This window comes from Trachypithecus francoisi, unplaced genomic scaffold (genome assembly GCF_009764315.1).
Source record: "Trachypithecus francoisi isolate TF-2019V2 unplaced genomic scaffold, Tfra_2.0 Lachesis_group13, whole genome shotgun sequence".
Lineage (NCBI taxonomy): Eukaryota > Metazoa > Chordata > Mammalia > Primates > Cercopithecidae > Trachypithecus > Trachypithecus francoisi.
The window spans coordinates 64,359,566-64,381,705 of NW_022681458.1; the positions used below are offsets into that span (position 1 = coordinate 64,359,566).

General features: G+C 40.2%; 1 protein-coding gene across 2 annotated transcripts in view; it reads left to right on the forward strand.

Annotated features, from left to right (window-relative positions):
- PDE11A (phosphodiesterase 11A) overlaps positions 1–22,140 on the forward strand; it is a 490,924-nt gene that overhangs the window by 385,878 nt on the left and 82,906 nt on the right. For both annotated transcript variants that reach the window (XM_033231025.1, XM_033231026.1), the window contains one exon: positions 11,368–11,477. In XM_033231025.1, the coding sequence (XP_033086916.1) occupies positions 11,368–11,477 (110 nt within the window). The remainder of the gene's footprint in view (positions 1–11,367; positions 11,478–22,140) is intronic.

A 22,140-nucleotide genomic window follows, 5' to 3' on the forward strand; every position in this document is an offset into this window, starting at 1 on the left:
TCATTGCTTGAAATCTTGTTCTTTCTTCATATCACACTAAGGTTCAGCTAGGGTTCATATAGAATATTATGATCTTGCAGAATTCACTGGATATGGAAAGAGAAGAGCACATGATCACATTAAAATTTATGGTGGTGCTGGCAGAATGGCGCTGGTGGGGAATTGCAGTTAAACACTAATAATAACCAAGTATCACAGCAAACACACTGACACCCCCTGACATTTACTGGGGGCTTCTTAAATCTTAATGTGGAGGTAGCATGTTTAAATCCATATTTGTGTTGTCAACAAGGTTATTTTCAGAGATAAGCCAAACCATTTTATTGATAATTCAAACTAGAGAGCAGAAGGGATGTTTAGGGAGAAAATCCATCCTATTCACCAGCTTGAGGCTAATGTTCTGTCCTCTGACTGCAGTTTTGAGGAAAGTCCTTGATTTTAGAGGTAAAAAATTCTTTCTGGAAGATCTTAGAAGCACAGCTGAAACTCCTCCCTCCCTGTCCAAGAAATACAGAACCAATTGAAATTTTAAATAAAATATTTTTACTCAATAATCAGAATCCTACTCTCAACAGAAACTGAATTCCTTTGTAGATTGTAACACTGGAAGTTACAAAGAGAGAGATCTAGATGTTTTGTTCTGTAAATGACTAAAATAAAGTAATAAGCAGTAATCATATTTGTAATCATCAAATATTTTTACATTGCATTTTCTTATCAATAAAAGTAGTAACTTGTTATATTTACTTTAAAATAAATGGCAGCATTATCATATAATATAATAAAATCTACATGATAGAACAACCAACTCTTTAATCTTCATGCAGATGTAACCTACAAGATGGCAAATTTTTAATGTATAAAAGGAGTAATTTTTAAATGTTTTTGCAGAATATCAGTGCCAGACACAATAAATTAACTATGGGGCTAATCAATTTGAATACTGTGTTTAAATTACATTTAAGACTCCTCTCTTTTAATCATTTAAAAAAGGTTTCTATTTTTATTCTCTCTGACTACATCTCAGAGCCCCAATTAGGCACTCTATGCTTCCAGCTGACATTCCCTTTATCCACATTTATTTTATAAAAGAAAAAAGGCAAAGCTGCACATAATTAAGAACCTGGTGTGCTAATAACCAAACATACAACTGGGCAGAAGGATAATCCAATCCATTTCCTCTCACAGGAGAGTAACCTCCATAACTCACTTTAAGCGCTGCCATTCATGAGTTATGGGTCATTCCCTTTCTAGTGAAAATAAATTCTCCCGCACCGTCAGCCAGAGCTGGGTATTTTTCTTAGGACATGTAAATTGTAAAAGTGTATGAACATAATCATGTCCGACGTTACAGGGAAAGTATAACCTCTTGCTCATGGACACAGGCTTATACGTAAATGTCTGTAGTTTTGAGGCTGGGGCTGCCTAGTTACAATATAGGATTTTTGATTAAAGTAAATTTATTCTTGAGATTTTTATGATGTTGGTAAACTGCTTAATCTGTCGCTTTGTGTTTTATGACGCTAGCCAAATCCTCCAGGTCAGGGAGACCCAGCAGCAGAGCCACCGTCATTTATCACAGCCTCCATTTTCCACGGTGTATGATTTCCCAGTGGCACTTTCTTGGGACTGAAACCTGGCACCTAAGGGTGTTAAGTTTGGAGCTATAAAAAGTTTTAAGTTTTCATGGGTCTCATATTTAGTTTTGGCTCAATTATGGCTAATAAAAATTGGGGTAAGCTTTGAAGAAGCCTCAAATTCTTGAAATTCACCAACCTGGGCTCTGTGGCATTTTGAGAGATCTGTCTTTCTACACAATTAATGTGCACCAAGTGATCTGCTTCATTTTCTACGGTCATAAACCATATGTTATATTATATGCAGTTCACTGGTAATTTATCAGAAATAAAATATAAATTATATTTCCAAACATGGACAAAACTTGCCGTCCTTGTCCTCAAAAAAAGTCGTAAAGCACAAGTATTGTTTTGAAAGCTAAGTCCTTAAGAATCTGATACTCTTTTTCTTTTGGTTCATTGTAAAATGCATTATATGTGCTATATACATACAGCTATGTTTATTTATTATCTTTTGATGTAGAAACCTCAACTTTCTCAAGTCTTATTATTTAGTTGAAAATTTCTTTATACTATTTGAATATCTTTTTGTACATATTATCAAAATAAGAGAGCAGAAATACATTGAGCAAATTTTATTTGACCACATTAGGACTTCCTGAGAATGAAATAAAGAGTGTTGACGGATATCAGAGGTTTGCTTTGAAATACTCTAGCAAACAAACAAAACAAACACATGCTGCATGTGAAGAGACAGATGAAACAAGTCACAAAACCTGGATTCCTGCTGAAGTTAGTCTATGACTGCATTGGGTTCATTATATTAATAGTATTCTATTTTTTGTATGTTTTTAACTCTCCAAAATAAAGAATTTGAAAATATGCTAAATAGGTTAAAAATTAAGCCTTAGAAGTGGTTATAAATGTAATAGAATAATAAAGTTATATATAAATTAATTCAATTTTTAAATGTATGCATCAAACATCTACACAACATATATAATTGTACCAGACTGTGTTGCCTTCCTGAGACTTACATGGACAAGTACTTGCAACCTTAGTTGAGGCTAAGGGTCAACATATTCCCAAAACATGACTAAGGTTTTATGATTTGATAGTAAGTGCCTTCAGAAGCTTCTGGTTGGGAAAGAAAGTCAATTATATATAGACTGTAAGGTCTTTCCAACTCTGAGCTTGGTAAGGAAAGGATCATTTAGGCCTAAATCAATATTTGATTAATGCCAGAGCAATATTTGGCTGCATTTATCTTGAAAAGAAAGAGAAGCAAATTCAATCAAAACTATCCTGTTCCCATGGATAATTAGACAACCTGCAACTGGCTTGTTGCATTGCATACTCTGGTAAAGGAGACGTGTGAGCGTGTTGGTCACCTAGATGGTGATTCCCTATCAGCTGGAAAGGTTCTGGACTCTGGACCTCAAAATGGGGCTGAGGTGCCCCCTTTTCTGCTCAGCAGACCCAAATATTGGTAGACAAACATTGCTGTAAATGCCAAGGGAGTATGACCACTAAATATAGGTGTTGTAGTTTGCTCAGTAGGGATTTTTTTCCCTTCCATTGAAGTCTGTGGTTGCATACCTGTTCTCCCCCTTATGCTTTCATCACACACTGTCTCCGATTGGCAAAGGTAAGATCTTTTTTTAAAAAGAAGGTATGCTGTGACAGCCAGTAGTCTAAATACTCATAAGCACTCCTAGTAAGCAATTGAAATCTGCTTCCACTCCAAAGCTTGAGACAGTCCTCTGCTCAATATTATTGCCTTGAAGCATATGGAACAGTTTGATACCCATCAGACTGCCCCTAGGATCTATATGTTGAGTGGTTGCCATTCCATCACAAAGCAAATAAAATAGGGTCTCAAAAAGAAGCATACTGTGCTTGCTGTCCATGCACACGGAGCCCTAACATTGCCTTAACAATTCTCTGATCACCGTGATCCACCCATGACTGGTATATGTGCTGAACTGGGGGGGTGATTGAAGGCACCCTTCTTATAGAACCATCAGCCTCCATTAGGAGATGTAAGTTTCACAAGCAGACTCTTCATGTTAAGGATGACTCAGCAAAGCTGGACCAGCCATCAGCATTGGGGCTTTTTTCTTTTTCTTAAGATGATATGAATATCTTGTTTGTGACATTTACAATGAAACCTTCAAAGAGCACTTTTTGGCTGAAATAAATTTGATTTTAATAATGTACCAAAGACCCCAGACAGTGACCCTGCAACACTCTTATGTACCAGAAATTTAAAAATACCAGAAATTAAATGCTTCTTCTATAAATACTGCCTTTCTCCCCAAGCTCATAAGGCCTTAAAATTCAAGCCATCTATAGATCAGCGAAGGCACGATGACACAGATTGGGAATATGGTGTGCAGATTCTTCTAGAGGAGGCACTTCCTTGAGAAACCATGTCTTTCAAAACCCTTGGAATTGTCTGACCCGTACATTTTCCTCTTCTTGTCCAAAATAGTGAGAAAGATGAAGAAGAGGAAGAAAGACTCCAAAACCTATCATATTGTCCCTCAACCTTAGCCAATTCACTGAGGGCTCTGATGCAGTGCCTGGACATCAGAATTCATGGTGGAGCATATGGAGCCTACCATCTTCAGCTTTAGGGTGTTTGCAACCACTAGGAATTTCTAGTACATCATTAGATTCCCTCTCTCTTAGTTTGCCATCTGCTAGATCTCAGAATCAACAGGATGAACTCATCAGGAAATCCCTTATCATTCAATACCTCCGATAGTTGGGTTCAAAAAGGAAGGTGAGAACAGAATTTCTGGCATCACTTTCTCAGATTGCTGAGCCAGGACTGCACACACGGCAAGGGCGTGCAGTCCATGGTGTACCTCCTCCAGAAACCAAGCAGGAGGAGCTGGATATTTCCACCAGTTCTCTCTTCCACAAAGCACAACCAACGTTATGACAGCTTCTCTTTAGAAAAGAGTGCTCTGTGGCACTGTTCTGCTGGCTCAAGAGGTAACCAGATTCTATGTGCAGCAAGGACCGGCTGTCTTCTTCACTGCTCTGTTCCTAGTGCCAGGAAATCAGTAAATAATAAATATTTGTTCAGTGAATGAATGGACACTTTTCAGAGTATCAGTATTTCATTTCAAGCTGGGACAGTTTGATGAAGTGTGGGTTAATTCTTGAAACAAAAAAGAATATACAAATACACATACACACGTGTAAAACTATAGATGTTCTTATAAACAAATGTTCTTTATGGAAATTTTAGACACAAAGGAAAAATTTTAAGCCAACTGTAATTCCACTACTGATAATATCTTGATGTACATCTTAACAGTATTTTTCTATACATATATTTAAACATTTTATAAAGTTGAGATATTACAAACTATTGTATCTTTCTTTTCTCTCTACACCTCATTTGTAAAGCACTGTATGTTATCAAGCACATATTGATGTGACAGAGCCATATTTAAACTAAAAATGTCCAATGGCTCTGCATTATCAACCTCTTCCTACTCAAGAATAACGTCCTTCATGAAATAAAGCACACACCGAGGGATTCTTTACAGCCCTATTGTCTAACACTGTATCATCCCAATAGGATTTAAAAGCTGTGCAGCTGAACCCACACCTCGACTTAGGGGCTGTGTAGCACAGTGAGTAAGAACACAGACTCGGGAGCCAGGCTACCTGGGCTTTTATCCCATCTCTCTTACTGTATAGTCTCGTAACCTGGTGCCTCAATATCTTCATCTACAAAATGGGAAGATAAGAACAGTTACCTACCTCAGAGAGTTCTTGTAAGAATTAAATGAGCTAATGAATGTGAAGTATTTAGGAAAATGCCCAGCATATACTAAGCGCTGTACAAGTTAACTGTTGTTGACATTATCCCAGGCCTCTTCTCAAATATACCCAGTGCTCAATACATCATAGGCACTTAATAACACTTCTTAAATTAGTAATTGTCTATAGCACCATCTAGTGTTGACATTATAGGTGTTTTTACACCTTTTCGGATTCAACAGAGTCACAAAGTAACAGTCATTTTTCTCTGGCTATGATATTCCCCTATTCATGTGTATCATACAGGATCAGCATTAAAATGAGAGTACATCCTGGCTGATTTAAATTTTACATTGGCTAATGATAAAAATTACTGGGTAGTCTAGGAGACCCTGAGAATCAGTCTTACTGGCTTGGGTCTTTGGGAGTTCTAGTTATTATATGCTGTAGTAGCTGGGGTAGGCTTATCCCAGTATACATTTCAGCCCAGTGAGAGAATATCACTGGAGGCCTGCTCAGAGGGCAGGCTTAAGGCTTTGCTGGAGGGGGTGCCATGGGAAATAGGTTTATATGCCCTGGCTGACTCTTTACTTAGATATATTGTATTTGCTGCTTAAATTTCTGATACAAACTGTGAGGGAATACAGGTGAGAAGATATATTAACATTAAAGCTCAATAAAACCCATAATGATTGGGTCAGGAAAAGAAAAGACATAATTTTATTTGAAAATAAAAGAATAAACCAGAGTCGAGAATGGGGTGAATGCATTAAAATATACTTCCTGCTGCCTCTCTGTTTTCTTTTGAAAGTATATTGTCTTCACCAGGCAGTTGACTTTTTCTACTCAATATCGGTACATGCAGGCCTGAATGGATAGCCCTGGGAGGAAGATGGATGAGGGCGGGGGAGGGGCAAAAGGACACTTAGTGGCAGGTGGGCATTTTTCAGGCCTGATGACTCCCAGAAACCATTTACCAGGCAGCTTTAAATCACAGTCAAGAGATAGGTGCTGCTTCAGTAACTCAGGTATCACAGTCGGGAGAAGTAAATATGTTTTGTGTGACTGTGTGTGGGTGCTGTACTTCAGGGATTCTCTACTTCAGGAATCTAGAGATAGGCTCCATAGTCTTCAATATTATAAAATTATAGAAAATTTTCTAGGAAGAGAGTCTAGGGCTCTGTTATGTTCTTAAAAGTATCCATGATACCAATAGTTTAAGACCAAGATCCTAGATTTCTGGGCAGAGCAGGGGATGGGGACTGTGTAGAACATTTTAGCAAAATATGTTTGTTCCATCTTATTATAAAATGGGTGTTAACTGATGGTTTAAAAATGGCTGGGGATTTTGATCTTAAATCTATTAGATGGCATTTGATTTCAACTACTGATTAAATTTCTAGTCAAATTACCTTATTTTAACATTATCCCTAATCTTACTGCTCTGATTCATCAGCTAATTCTAGTCAATAGCGTTTTCATGGGCAAAATCTCTCTAAATTTTAGCACAATATCATTGCACAACACTTATTTCCAGCATATCATAGGTAATTATTGCATACTTGATAGACTTTTCAAGTTTTACCTAGTATTAGCAAGATCAAACGCAACAATTTGAGTTTTGAGATGATGGAGATCACCACAAAAGACATTTAATCCCCTCCCCTTCTCAAAAATCATCCTAAAATAATATGGAGAAAAAGAAATGTACACAAGTCCCACCTTGCATGGACTCATAACACATGAAGGCAGAAAATGAAGGGAGGATACTTCGTAACTTAGCAGAGAAGAGAAACCCAAGTACCTTCAGAGGTGAGGGTGTGGAGGAAGGGGTACCCATAAGAAATAATGCTACCCCCAGAACCTAATGAGACTCAGGAACTGGAGGCCTCAGATACCATGAAAATGAGGTGATGTGGAATGAGGGAGTGATGAAAACAGTGAATGCCCAAGTCTCCATCCCCTCTCTGTGTAGTTGGAGGGCTACGCTTCCCCCTGACTCTGCCATAACCAGAGTATTTGCCAGAGAAACTGAATCCCAGAGTTGGGTACACAACCAAAAGCAAAGTTAGGATGAGGTGCACACTCAAAATAAGAGGATTAAGTGAAAGCCTACATCCTCACAGGTGGACAGCTACAGTTCTCTTTTCTCAGGATGCCAACACAGGTGTTTACACCATTCCCAGGTAACAGATCGGAAAGTCCAGAGAAAATGAGTTTAGATGTTGACATTTGGGCATCTCCAGCAAAAAGCCAGCTGGCCACACAGTCACCCCATGGTAAGACACAGCAATCTGCAGGCATCACCCACATACACTGGTGCACAGTGAGCTTTGTGATGCTTTACTGTTAAGAGTGAATAGACCACCAAAGGTTACCAGACACTTGAGAGAAACCACCAAACACAGAGAAAAGAAGGAGTTCAGAGAAAAAAGGCAATACGGGGAACAGAAGAAATTTTCAGAATTATAATCAGTATCTTCAGAAAGACAAGAAAAGGTCATGCATCCATGTGAGAAGAATAGCATGCTATTATAAGACAAGGAGCAGCAAACAAGAAAATGCTTATAAACTAAACTTATTACTATGCCTGGAAAGTAAGAAGAAAGGCCTATATAGGACATGGAAGAGATAAGAAAATAAGAAAATCAGTACCAGAAGTCCAGTATCCAACTAATTGGAGTTTCATTCAAATAGGGCAGAAAAAAAAAAACTGCTGAAGAGGAAATTATTTTAAAAAAGAAAAGAAAAAAAGACGAGTAAATTTCTTTATTGTACTGAAGAAATGGATTCTCCAGATTAGGCTTAACACACAAATTGAATGGGGAAAAAAGTCCCAACCCAAAGCATATCTCTGTGAAATTGCTGAACACCAGAAATAGAGAGGAAATTCTAAAAGAAAGAAAATCAAGTAACATTCAAAGTATTAGGATTGAGAATGCTATGTTCTTCTCAAAAGCAACTTTGGAAGCTAGAACATAATAGAGCAGGCCTTCAAAATTCTGAGTGAAAATGTTTCAGCCTAGAATTGTGAGGCACGCTGAGTATGAGAATAGAATAAAGATTTTTTTTTTAGTCATGCAAAGCCTCAAAAACAACCAACTCCCCCAGTGTTTAAAAAAAGTAAGTCCTTTTCTCATGAAGCCCCTGCAGACGTGCTTCTGCAAATTAGGGAGTAAATGAGGAAAAAGAAAGGCATGGGCTGCAGGAGGTGGGGGACCAGACACAGGAGGGGAAGGAGGAACCCCCTGAATGATGGTGGAGGAAGCTCCAAGGGCAGCTGGCAACAGAGGAGAGAATCCAGACCAGACCCCAGGGTCGAGCTGCAGGAAGGAGTTCCCAGGACAGGAAGGATCTAGAAACAAGCTGTGACCGTTTTGACCCACTTCAAAATTGCTTTGAGAAGCATTTTGCAGAGTTGTGTAGGGTGTGAGAAGACCTAGATGTTTCACAGAAATCCTAACTCCAGGAAACAAGAAAATGTACATGATTAAGGAAACAATCATTGTATACTGGTTGACTCAGCAGTGAATGGTATTTATAGGATGGTAATATAGGAAAGCTCTGTGGATCATATTGGGAGCATGAGGGGAGGATGACCGTAAACTCACCTGCTGCTAGACGTCACCAGTGTTCAAGGGCAGATTCTGGTGAAAGGATGCTGGGAGCTTGCCCTCTTCTGCTATGCACTAGCTGGGAGACCCTGGGCATATGACTTAGCCTCTCTGTGACTCAGTTTTCTCATCTATAACGGGGGACAGTAATAGTTTCTACCTAACAGGACTGTTATGAGAACTCCATAAGTTAAACGGCTGTAAAGCTCTTAGAACAATGTATGGTACATAGAAAGGACAATATGAATACTTGGTGAATAACCAAGTATTAATAATATATGCATGCTATATAGAAATACAGTGGGAAAACTACCAATTTAAGTAAAAAAGAAAATAGAAAGCAGTTGCCTTCCGGAATCAAGAAAGGAGAATAATGAGGGACTACTGATTTTTAATTCTAAGTCTCAGTATAATTTGAATTTTTTAAATTACTGCAGGTAATAATTTAAGTAAAATAAAATTAGCTTAGAAAAACTAACAGCCAACGGCAGATTTTAAAATCAAGGGCATATACAAGCTTTCTTGTTTGTTTATTTGTTTGTTTGTTTGAGATAAAATCTTGCTCTGTCACTGAGGCTGAAGTGCAGTGGCGCCATATAGGCTCACCGCAACCTCTGCCTCCCGGTTCAAGCAACTCTCCCGCCTCAGCCTCACGAGTAGCTGGGATTACAGGCATGCGCCACCAAGCCAGGCTAATTTTTGTATTTTCAGTAGAGACGGGGTTTCGCCATGTTCATCAGGCTGGTCTCGAATTCCCGACGTCAGGTGATCTACCCACCTCGGCCTCCCAAAGTGCTGGGATTACAGGTTTGAACCACCATGCTCGGCCAGCATACGCAAGCTTTGACATGGACTATTTCATACTCCCAATTTATTAATATTCCCATTTGCTATACAAATGAAGTTATATGTATTTCTACATGTAGCAGTGGACTCAAGTCTGTTTTTTAAAATAAAATTGTTGGCCAGGCGTGGAGGCTCACACCTATAATCCCAGCATTTTGGGAGGCCAAGGTGGGTGGATCACCTGATGTTGGGAGTTCGAGACCAGCCTGACTAACATGGCGAAACCCCATCTCTACTGAAAATGCAAAAATTAGCTGGGCGTGGTAGTGCACACCTGTAATCCCAGCTACTCGGGAAGCTGAGGCAGGAGAATCACTTGAACCCAGGAGGTGGAGGTTGCAGTGAGCTGAGATGGTGCCATTGCACTCCAGCCTGGGTGACAGAGCGAGGCTCTGTCTCCTAAAAAATAAAATAAAATAAAATTGTCAACACAGGAACCTACTATTCAGTTATTTCTGTAACACAAACATAATTAATTTAAAAACGAAATTTTCATTGCTCTAAGAGAAGTGTCTTACAGGTGTGGGCCAGTGATCCTAGATTTGGGGGAAAAAACACACATGAAAAGTGGAGCAATTTGTACCCTAACGCTCCCCCTCCTCCCACTCTCTGATAAAGATTTTAATAAGTAATGAAATGGGAGACTTACAAAGTAAAAGAGGGGAAGATATAAAGGCCTTCGATCAAGAAAATGCATAGACCTTCTTTCCCAGAGGTCTACTTCCTCTTCTAAACTAATGAAAGGGCCAGCAGGAACCCAAGAAGCATTGCTGCTCTTGGTTGCATAATTATATCAACCTGCTTCTAAAAGAAATCACATCACAGCTGTGCATTTCACCAGGAAGCTACCACAAGATAAGAAAAAAAGAATTCCCAGTAATGGATACCCCACTCGATCCTCAGTCTGGGTTGACAATCCTCTGACAAATTCTAGTGTCCATGACACACACTACCTTATTATCTGTATGAATTTCATCTGTCTACCAACCTAATATGAATTAAGGTATTTACAAGATAACCTCTAGGATGTCATTGTATAACAATTTGAGTATGTTAAAGTCTCTCCTTTTAATGTTAAAAAAAGAAGGGTTGTGTTTTCCTTCTGCCTGCTCTCATTTGGGTGGGATCTGGTGGGTGTAGTGTTCAGTTTGAAAGTCACTGCTTCCTCCTATTCCCCAACCTCCAACCTCCAAACCCTATGCTCATCATTAAAATGTATAATAACAAAACACATTTTGCCCTGGGCCTTTGCCAAACTGTCACTGTCTCTGGATAGTCCAACCTTCTCTCTAAAAAGGGAACAAAATAGTCTGAACTATGTCCCGGTGTGGCAGCGTGGGCTGCTGTGACAGCAAGCTAATTTATCACTGTGGGGACCTTAGGCTGTGCAACTGACCACCCAACTTACTGTTGTCTGAGGGGGTGGCAGCTAATCATCTGCTTAAATGATGTGGGTATGAAAACAGAGTTGATTGTTGCTCAGCACCTAACCTTATCCATCCTCCGTGCCCCAGTAGTGACTGTTGCCATTTTCCCCTTCTTCCCAGACTGCTGGGTTTCAAGAGATTCTGACCGAGGTGGAAATTTTAGCCGTGATTGTGGGATGCCTATGTCATGACCTCGACCACAGGGGAACCAACAATGCCTTCCAAGCTAAGTAAGTGTTCTAAACTGCTGTTATTTTAATGCATTTGCCTTTCTGTTCAGAGCCAAAGGTGACGAATGCTAAAGAGTAAAGCATTAATTTCTGGCATCCGAGGTCAAGGCCACGCAGGCTTAGGCGTGCATGTCATGGGGCCCATCCATCTTTATAATTCCCTATTCTTCTTTTAATTGCAAATTTGCCCTTCATGTCATGCTTGTTGATTTGGTTGGTCTCTGTTGACCTTAGTCAGATAACAAAGCTTGGATTTTAAGGGGCCTACTTTTTTCACCCAGAATATTTGCCTTGAAGGCCTTATAAGCTTCTTGGACTTGCTACTCTCAAACTCTGGTTTGAGACTGTTAAAATAAAAGCAGTCTTAGGACATTTGATGAAGCAAAATATAATTTTCCTTTTCCAATAGAGTCTCTTCCAGGATTCTTTTGATGTTGGGTATTGTATAAACTATAGTGAAATAAAGCCACATTCAAGGAATATAGTTTTTGTTCCTCCCATCCCTACTCCCATAGAAAGGTGGAAGCAACGAAAGAATTACAGAAATACAGGGATGTCTGGGCAACTATTTACCACACACATGATGTGTATAGATAGAACAATCTGTCCCTAAGCAGGTTTTTCTGGTCAAGATAGCTGTTGCTTTGTGGCTCATACTGTGGCCAAGGCCACAGAACTTATGGGTGCTAGAAATAAGACTAAAACCCAGGTCACCTGACTTGTATATTGAGTCTGCCTTTAATGTTCCTTTCACTGTCTGCCTGCAAACAAAAGATACAGGCTTTCAGAGGCTGGAGAGAAAAGTTTTGGGGTGGAGAAGGTAGAGAAGGCTTCAATGAAGAGGTAAGATTAACTCCAGATGACTGATTTCATAACCTCTAGAACAAGTCAACCTCTATTATCTGAAACTTTCACAGCCTGCTCTTTGTCAACACGTTCTTTTCAGCTCACCATTCTCTTTTTTCCTCGAAACATCTACCCACTAAGACTTTGGGAGTCTAGGATTCTTCTATTTACTCCTGATCTAGCAGATGAATTTCAATTTTGTGCCCTCTGTCCAATCTGTATCCTATAGCCCATCACTTCAGTGCTCTCTTCTCAATATCCTATCATGTCCTGACAAGTCTCTGTGACATCCACCCTGCAGAAACTCAGTCCTGGTTCAATCTAACAATTCAGTCTCTTGCCACTCTGTCTAGACTTGTAAAAGCGTTAGGAGAAAATGTCACAGTTGTGAGAGTTAGTTAGAGACATACCAAATATATATTCCTCCCACTCGGCTGGACGCTAGAATTCACTGCCAGTCTTCCTGTGTCCCTAGCCAGCCCCATTCACCATTGCTCTTAGCAGTTTCATATACCAAACTTGTGTTTTCCAAAACCACCTCCTGCTCCCCCACCTCCCCCGCACCACTCAGCAGATCACCTTGCCTCCTACTTCACAGAGAAAATTGAGGCCATCAATCGAGAACTCTCTCAATTTCCTCCCCTGCCACCTACAAACTTATCTATCCATCCCCATCCTTCCCTCCTTCCCTCCTATCTCGGTAGGAGGGCTGTCCTTCCCTCGTCCAAGGCTAATCCCTCCACCTCTGCCGTGGACTCTTCCTTGCTTCTCCTCTGGGACTTTGCACCATCAATCTTCCTCTCCCCTCTGTATCGACTGTCCCTTTCTGCCAGCTGTCTGCATTCTATTAACAGAAACAGTTCTCCCGCATCTTGAAAAAAGCCTACCCTAATCCCCACTTCACTCTCCAGCTTCAGTTCTGTTTCCCTCTTTCCTTCCCAATCAAGCTTCATAGAAAGCTGTCTGGGTTCACTTCCTTCCCTTCCCCCAACCCCTGTCCTCCCACATGGCTTCCAGTTCCACTCATTGGAGAAACCACCTCAGGAATGACACCCGTGGCCCCCTTTTCTCAAAGCTGTCAGACCTTTTTGTTGTCCTTCTCTCATAATACCTCTTGCCATGAGAAATACTTTGTCGCTCCCTCCTTCCTGAAACTCTCTCTTCCTTTGTCTCACAGACGAAGGGTTTTCATCCACCTGTACAGTGTTGAATCTCCATTGGCTTCAGGCCTCTGTCCCCCTGCCCCAGCCTTCACTGGCCATGCCCTCCCGCTTCCTCTCTCTCGGCGATCCTTCAGGCAGGGCCACCATCCATCTGCTGATGAGCCCTGAATACATTTCTTTGAACCATAATTCTCAGCTTATCTCCAGGCACTTATTCCATTGCTTGAGGAACACCTCCTCTTCGAAGTCCTACCATCCCCTTAACCTCAGTCTTTCCCTCCATGCGTATCCCTCTTTCTTGTATTCTCTACCCCAAGGAATGGCCCCACCAAAAATGCACCAGTCACCCAACTTACCCTGCAGCATCCCTCAAAGCCAGCACTCCTCCTTATGCTTACAGCAAGGACTGCTTCTTGGCATGTATGACTCCTGGTTTGCTACAATGAACAGCGTGACTCTCGTCCCGAGGCTGCTTGGCACCCCGGAATAATCTTGCTAATTCACAAAGCTGACCAGGTCACTCCCCTGCTTAAAAGCCATCCACACCTCCTGTGGTTTTTAGAATAGTGTTCCAGTTCCTTAGCTTAACCCCTTCGGGCCCTTTTCATTTGGACTCCTGCCTATTTCCCTGGCCCAGTGCCCACTTGCCCCAGCCCACCCCACTCATGCATCTATGTTCCAGACACAGGAACTCCAAGAAGCACTGGTGGGGTCCTGCTCAGTCACATCTCTCTGCTGCCCAGTATGCTGTTTCCCCTGCCTGGCATGCCCTTCTCTCCTTCTTTCCCCAACAGTCCTCTGAAAGCATCACCTTCGTGTTTCTATCCACCCTAATGTACCCCCATGGTCAATTTCCTATGCCCTGATTATGCCTTTTCCAAAGTGTGCACTTCATGCCATTTTAATTGCTGACTTGCAGATGTGTCTCTCCTTCTTCTCTGGCATGTGCAACAGTGGGTGAACAGTACCTGGGGGAGCATAATAAACAATAAATGTTTTGAGAATGAACAAATGAAGGATAACTGCATGAGTGGATGACATATTTTAACTACAGCACTTTAACAAAGTTTCCTGATTTCTTTAACAGATGCAACCTCTTATAAATTATTATAAAACATTGCTTGTTTGTTTTTAACTTTTATTTTAGGTTTGGGGGTACATGTGAAGGTTTGTTACATAGGTAAACACATGTGATGGGGGGTTTGTTAAATATATGTTATTTCATCATCCAGGTATTAAGCCCAGTACCTGATAGTTACCTTTTCTGCTCTTCTCCCTCCTGCCTCAAATAGACCCCAGTGTGTATTGTTTCCTTCTTTGTGTTCATAAGCTCTCATCATTTAGCTCCCACTTGTAAGTGAGAACATGTGGTATGTGGTTTTCTGTTCCTACATTAGTTTGTTAAGGATAATAGCCTTCAGTTCTACCCATGTTCCTGCAAAAGACATGATCTCATTCTTTTTTATGGGTACATAGTATTCCATGGTGTATATATACCACATTTTTTAATCCAATCTTTCATTGATGGGCATTTAGGTTGATTCCATGTCTTTGCTATTGTGAATAGTGCTGCAATGAAACATTGTTTTATACATTTTCTTGATGCTGCACTAAAGAGCTGGAGCCCATTGAAGTGTACGTTGTGTATGCTTTCATTGTAGGGTCTGATTGCTCCTTGTTTGGAGTTCTTGTGTCTGCACTGCATTATTTTTTTAGGATTCCTCTTTCCCCCAGGCCAATGGTATCATTGTCAGTGTATCTCCCTGTAGCACACTCTCTCCAGCCCGCTACCACTCTACCACTTATGCAGAAAGATGGGATAACTGTATTAGAATTGTGTCTGTAAAACAAGAGTGAGAGCCTTTTGGGTCCTTCCAAGAGTGAAGTGCACAATACTTATACTCAGATACCAATGGCCCCTCCCCAGAGAGAGAGCTGATGTATGGCACCGACAGAGGCTGTCTTCTTGCTAGTTGATACCTTAGCTGTTGGGACCAAGAGTGCACACCTAATCAAAGCTGGACCAATCAGATTTTATCTCACAGGAATTTGGAGTTGGATTACCGTAATATTAAGACAGTTAGCTGCAGGGATCCAAGCTGCAGGCTCATGTAGATTTGGGAGCTGAGGCTGCCATTTGGGGAAAGCTATGATGACCACATACCAAGCAGATGAAAGAAACAAGAAAACCAGTCTACAAAGAGGAGAGAAGGATGGAGCTGATATTCAAAGAGAAGCAGAACAGATAGACTGTGTAACCTGAGAGAGACAGAGAAAAGCCAGGCTTGATCCCTGGCTCTCTCTAGCCTTGTTCCTATTTCTAGGAGACCCAGCCATGCTTGTGATAATTGGGCTTCTTCAGAGTTCCTGGTATCATTCAATCAGCCTTCCTTTTAGTGAAGCTGGTTGTACTCCATTTCTGTTCTTTGCAACTACCACTTCCTGAGACAATGAGAACTACATTTTATTTATTGTTTACTGTGTCTTAAGCCCTTACTGACATCAACTTTGTAGAGTTGATATTTTTGTCTCCATTTTACAGGAGGAACTGAGCCTCAGGAAGGTAAGTAAACTTTCCCAAATCCGTTCATGTGCTAGAGTGGAGCCTGGACCAGGGCTGTCTGTTTTCAGAAGCCATTCTTTAACCACTGTATCACACTCTGGTCCATGACTTTGTGACATCTATTTTGAGTTGTTGAGCTTCCAGTTTATTGGTTACCTTGCCAAATATGTGAGCTCTTGAACGAAAATACATTTTGACATCCAACAGTTCAGACATGAAGCCATAAAAATTATAAAACCAGACTAAAGCTTACTAGTCATGTTTTGCAGTGCCTCAATTTTACAAAAAAACAAAAACTGAGGTCCCCAAATCTCAGGTTGCTTGTATAAGACTGAACAGTATTCACACATATGAGTCACTAGTACTAGATTTCAGAGAGTTGTTTGCATCCTCACATCACATGATCAAATCTGCCTATTCCAAGGTAGTGTGATGCGTTTTCTCAAGACAATTAACTTGTACACAGTTTATCAGCTCATGGGATGTCAGGAGCACTGCACCTACTTTATGGAGTCACTTTTGCACTTAGGACACTTAATGCCACCATTGCCCAACCTCCGTTAAGATTTCCCTTGACAATGAATGCTGAAAGAGACTTTTTAGCATCATGGTCAAGGAACTCCCTTTTTATTGATTAGAATGAGATTTATTCATTGAGGGTGCCATTGTTTAGAAAATCCCTTGCAAGAAACCTATCTTCTTTTCTTGCTTTTTATTTCCCAGTGAGTACTTTCTATATTCAAAGTACTATACTAGGCATTGTGGGAGAAATAAAGAGATATAGCAAACATCCCTTCCCTTAAAGTGCTCCCAGTCTAATTCTAGTCTTTCAAGTGATTTGAAAATGGGGTTTAAATGCACCAATTATTATGCAGCAAAGTATATGCTACCTTTTTTTCATATATAAGGCTATAAAAAAACAGGAGACATTTAGCAAGGGACAAATTACTATATAAAATGCAAAATGCCTCTACAATAAAAAGTGTGGCTTTCGTTAGAGCACAATTTGATTTATTCTCTTAGCCTTTCTGATAAGTGAACCTTCGCATTTTCATATTTTGTTCTTAATTTTTAAGTATTGGAGTGCGTGCAATGAATGATCAATAGGTAGAGAGGGCAGCAATACCACAGTGCTTTGAAATTGCTCTGTTCACACCTCTCCCCTGTTTTCTCTAGGGACAGCGTTCCCCACTCATCCTTCTCTCTATTACAGCTGCCCCTGATGATTAAATATCAGTACCAAGCAGCTTTGTAGTATATTCTCCTAGGAGACTTCTTCTATTCATTTCTAGCATAATCTCTTCTACTCATTTCTTGGGAATGAAAACCCATCTTGCCACTTTCGGCCAGGTCCCAGAAGTGAAATACTGGGGCACATTAATCTGCCATGACAGCCTAATCCCATTCCTCACCACCTCCCAACAACTCTCAATTTCCTAATTACCTTTCATAGTTTTCCTTTTTCAAGTTTCCTTTAAGTCACAGCTGCACACTGCCATTCAGTCTCTTTTTCAAAGAATATGCATATCTAGGGAAGTTATGAAGGTACATTTACATTTGCACACATTTTTGGTGCCTGTGCAAAGTACCAAATGCCTGTAGGGAAATTTCCACCTTGACTTTTCTTTTTAATAAGTTTCTCCTCATTCAGCTGCCAATCCAAAATGAAAAACTTTAGTATGTCAAGATGACCTAATCAGTAATGCACATCGTGAATACTTGCATGTATAAAGGTATTTGTACTTATGAAATTTGGATTCTCTTCTTTTACTCTCTCCATACACCCTACATATATAAAATCGTTTTTTTTTTTTTTTTTTTTTTTTTTTTTTTTTTTTTTTTGAGACGGAGTCTTGCTCTGTAGCCCAGGCTGGAGTGCAGTGGCTGGATCTCAGCTCACTGCAAGCTCCGCCTCCCGGGTTTACCCCATTCTCCTGCCTCAGCCTCCGGAGTAGCTGGGACTACAGGCGTCCGCAACCTCGCCCGGCTAGTTTTTTGTATTTTTTAGTAGAGACAGGGTTTCACCGTGTTAGCCAGGATGGTCTCGATCTCCTGACCTTGTGATCCGCCTGTCTCGGCCTCCCAAAGTGCTGGGATTACAGGCTTGAGCCATCGTAAAATCGTATTTTCACAACTAAAGGATGTGTGCCCCAAAGACACTTCTATGATGGATATACTTAGCACAGACAATTAAAATGAGGTGTGCTGTTAAAGTCAATTTTTTCCATATGCGATTGATTGCAGGGTTTTTTTTTTTTTTCATATTTTTTATGAGAAAGTAGAAGCATACCTTTATAAGTGGAAGTATATTATGTGAGAGACATGACCTCTTTAAAAATGGTTTTACAATCAGCCGGGCGCGGTGGCTCACACCTGTAATCCCATCACTTTAGGAGGCCGAGGCAGGTGGATCTCTAAGTCAGGAGTTTGAGACCAGCCCGGCCAACGTGGTGAAACCTTGCCTCTACTAAAGATACAAAAAATTAGCCAGGCGTGGTGGTGCATGCCTGTAATCCCAGCTACTCGGGAGGCTGAGGCAGGAGAATCACTTGAGCCCAGGAGCCGGAGGGTGCAGTGAGCTGAGACCGTGCCATTGCACTCCAGCCTGGGCGACAGGGCAAGATTCCATCTAAAAAAAAAAAAAGGTTTCACGATCAATTAAAAGCAGATAATGCTGCTTATTATGTTCCCCTCCCACAAAATCACAATGCATTTTCACATATTGCCGCCTCTAGAAAATCCTTACCATAAATAAACAGATCCACTTTTTAAAGCCAGCATTTTCCAAACATATTTGGCCGTGGAACCCTTTTTACTTCTTCTCTTAATGCCATTTAACATTCAGAAGAACTAGTATTCTGTAGAATACTTCTTGATAAAGCTTATCTTCACAGATATGGGTTTGTTTTTTTTTTTTTGCCACTTACATCAAGACTGTAGACTTGGCTCTTGGTGGTCCCAGGAAGTTCCCAGTGTGTACCAGCAGATACAGGCAGCATTCCTAATAGGCCTTAGCCTGAGACAAAAGGCACTGAGGGGTTTGGCAGTCTAGAAAACCTGCCAGGGACCAAATCTGATGGTGTAAATAAGGGATCCATTTGGAAATGGAAGTATTCTTGCTTAGATGACTTTACTTTTTAAAAACCCCTCAAAGTTGAGTTAGTACCATGCTCCATTCTCTGAGGGCTAAGATGGCACCTTGCTTGCAGAAAAGTGAGAATTTTTAGTGCAAGGTTGATCAGAGAAAAATTCCTGACATAATTATAGGGGATTGTGAGCTTCCTGAAGGTCAGAACATGTCTTATTTCTCTTTGTATTCCACATGCCTGGGACCTAACGTAATAATAGTTATCAATGCTTATTGGTTGAATGAATGATAGATGAATGAATGAATAACAAAGCCTCCCCACACTTTCATGGCATTAATCTGGTTCAGTGGCAAAATCTACCTATTTTTTGTGATTGAATCAGTATCGTGTGAGGCTGGGCAGAATGTAAGATGGAATTACAGAAGGGAACAAAGAGGGAATCTGATGAGGAAGATGCTCAAACCATAGTGGCTGCCTTTGCACAAATACTGGGAGATAGAACACACCAGATCGGAAGCATATGGATATGGGGGAGAGGCCTCCATCCTATGCAAAGAAAGGAGCAGTGCTTCAGAAGCCATGGTGTATTTGTTAAAAGGTGTTGTCGTTGTCCCCATCCCCACCCCCTTAAAGGAGAAAACATCTCCTTATTCACGGAAACAAAGAACATACAGAGTGACTTCTGATCATCTAGCTGATGCAACTTTTGTGCAGTCTGTTAATCCAGCACTAATAAGGGAAGAGATAACATTTTGTATCTTGTACAAAAGATTCACACTAGTAAGTGAGGTGCATGTGAGCATGGCTGATTCATAGGAATGATCACATGAGTCAACCTGTGGTTAGCAATGATACTAATAGAATTCTGAATTAGATTTTGAAATCTTCTTTCATTGATAACAACCAGCTTAGTAAAAATGGAGAATCAAATATCAGAAATGTATGTTATAATTATCATTTTCATTATGTAACAAGAAACTTAAAAACTTGGATTCAAATCTGGAACTGGTACAAGTGAGCTGTGTGACCTTGGAAAAGTTACTTAACTTCTCTGAGCCCTGTTTTCCTCATGTGTAAATGAGAAAATAATACTTATATCATGGTCATTGTCAGGAATAAATGCTCGAATATATTAAGTTGTTAATATATAGACCAGTGCATGGTAGATACTTACTAATGGTGGCTTTTATTATTAATAATAATATTAGTGTTATAAAATATGCTAACACACTTATTATCAACCTCCCAACTTGGACTGTAGTCTCTCGACATAGTAACTAGTGTAAGCTGATTAGACAAGCAACCAGTATTTTTTAAAGCACTTACTCTACGCCAGGCTCTAGGATGTGATATGCACATAAGGCATTGCAGAATTTCAACAGCCAAGACAAAGGCATATAGCATACGTTTTGAAACACGTAACTTCATAGAAATGAACTCTACGTAAGACAAATAGTAACTTACATTAAATATTAATTTATCACTAAGATTCGCCTAGCAAATTTTCACTTATTAAATGATATAAATTAAGGCAAGATTTCAAGAAATAACACATACATGATTAAAATCTAATACCCTCCTTACTAAGCACCTTACTAAGAATAATAATAATTCCTATGTTTTACACTATATTATATTCAATAATTCCTACTGAACCTAATCCTGCTGGAAGAGCTGACCACATGTTGGGAGAAGAATTGGGAGAGTCTTTCCAAGAATTGCAGGTCCCTTTACCCTTGAACCGATGGTGCTTTTGGGCTGCCTCCCACTGAAGTTGGAGGAAAGCTTGGGACCAAAAGTTTTCATGCTGCACTTAGATGCAGTCCTTACTTCTCTCACTAGCAGGACAGATTGTGTGCAGTCACTCTCCAGCATTTCCAAGTTAAGGCCAGATTGCCCTTTCAATGTTGAAGCCCCCTGCAATAAGCGAGAAAGAACAGAATGATCTAGATGGATCTTTAACCTGAGTCCCACGGCTGCCTTTTACACTGTGGACCTCTCTGGGATGTCTCTTGATTCTTAAGATGCTCTAACTCCCATTTCTTAAACAGAGTTGGAAATAAACGTTTTTGAACTTTTTTTTTCTTTTTTCTTTTTTTTTTTTTTTTTTGAGATGGAGTCTTGCTCTGTTCCTGAGGCTGGAGTGCAATGGCATGATCGCGGCTCACTGCAACCTCTGCTTCCCAGTTTCGAGCACTTCTCCTGCCTCAGACTCCCAAGTAATGAACACTTTGCAGAACTGATATTGTTAAGGAATGGGTTGTTCTACATAAATGAAATTTACAGATAACTCAAAGTAATCCCTTTAAGTATCAATGAGTATTTTATTAATTTAAAATGGAAATAGTCATGTGTTTTAATTATTGATTAATAATTAATATAGACTACAATCTACTACATGCTGGGAACTGTAATAGGCATTTTCAAATATTTTATTGTTCTCATAAATAACAGGTTAGGTAGGTAATATAATCTTAGAGAGAAAGAAACTGACTCTTAAAAAGGCCAAGTAACCGTCTGAAGCTACTACTTGGAGGAAGAGCTGAGATTTCACTCCAAATCCAGAGAACTTTTTGGAGTTCCACACTGAGATATCATAGCGTGACTGTGGACTGGGAGGCCATAGTAGAAGGCTGTCAGCCTTTCACGTAGAGTAGATAAAATGCACTCTGCAGAATATTCACAAGGTCTTCTCCTATGGAAGGTCAAATATGCTTTGTGTAAGACAGTTGTTCTGAACACTCAGAAGTCACAGAAGGTTTAGTTCATGAAGCGTTCCCTGATCCCCAGAGCCAGAAATTATGTCTTTTTTTCCTCAGAACATCCATAGCACTTTGATTGGACCTGGAGCACATTTCTACACTGATTAGTATTTGCATTGTTTTATGTGCATTATTTTTACTTATTATCTCATCTCATCTTTCTTACTAGTCTGTAAATTTCTTAGGGACAGAGACTGTGTCAAATTCATCGAATATCATTTGCAGCATCTAGCCGGATAC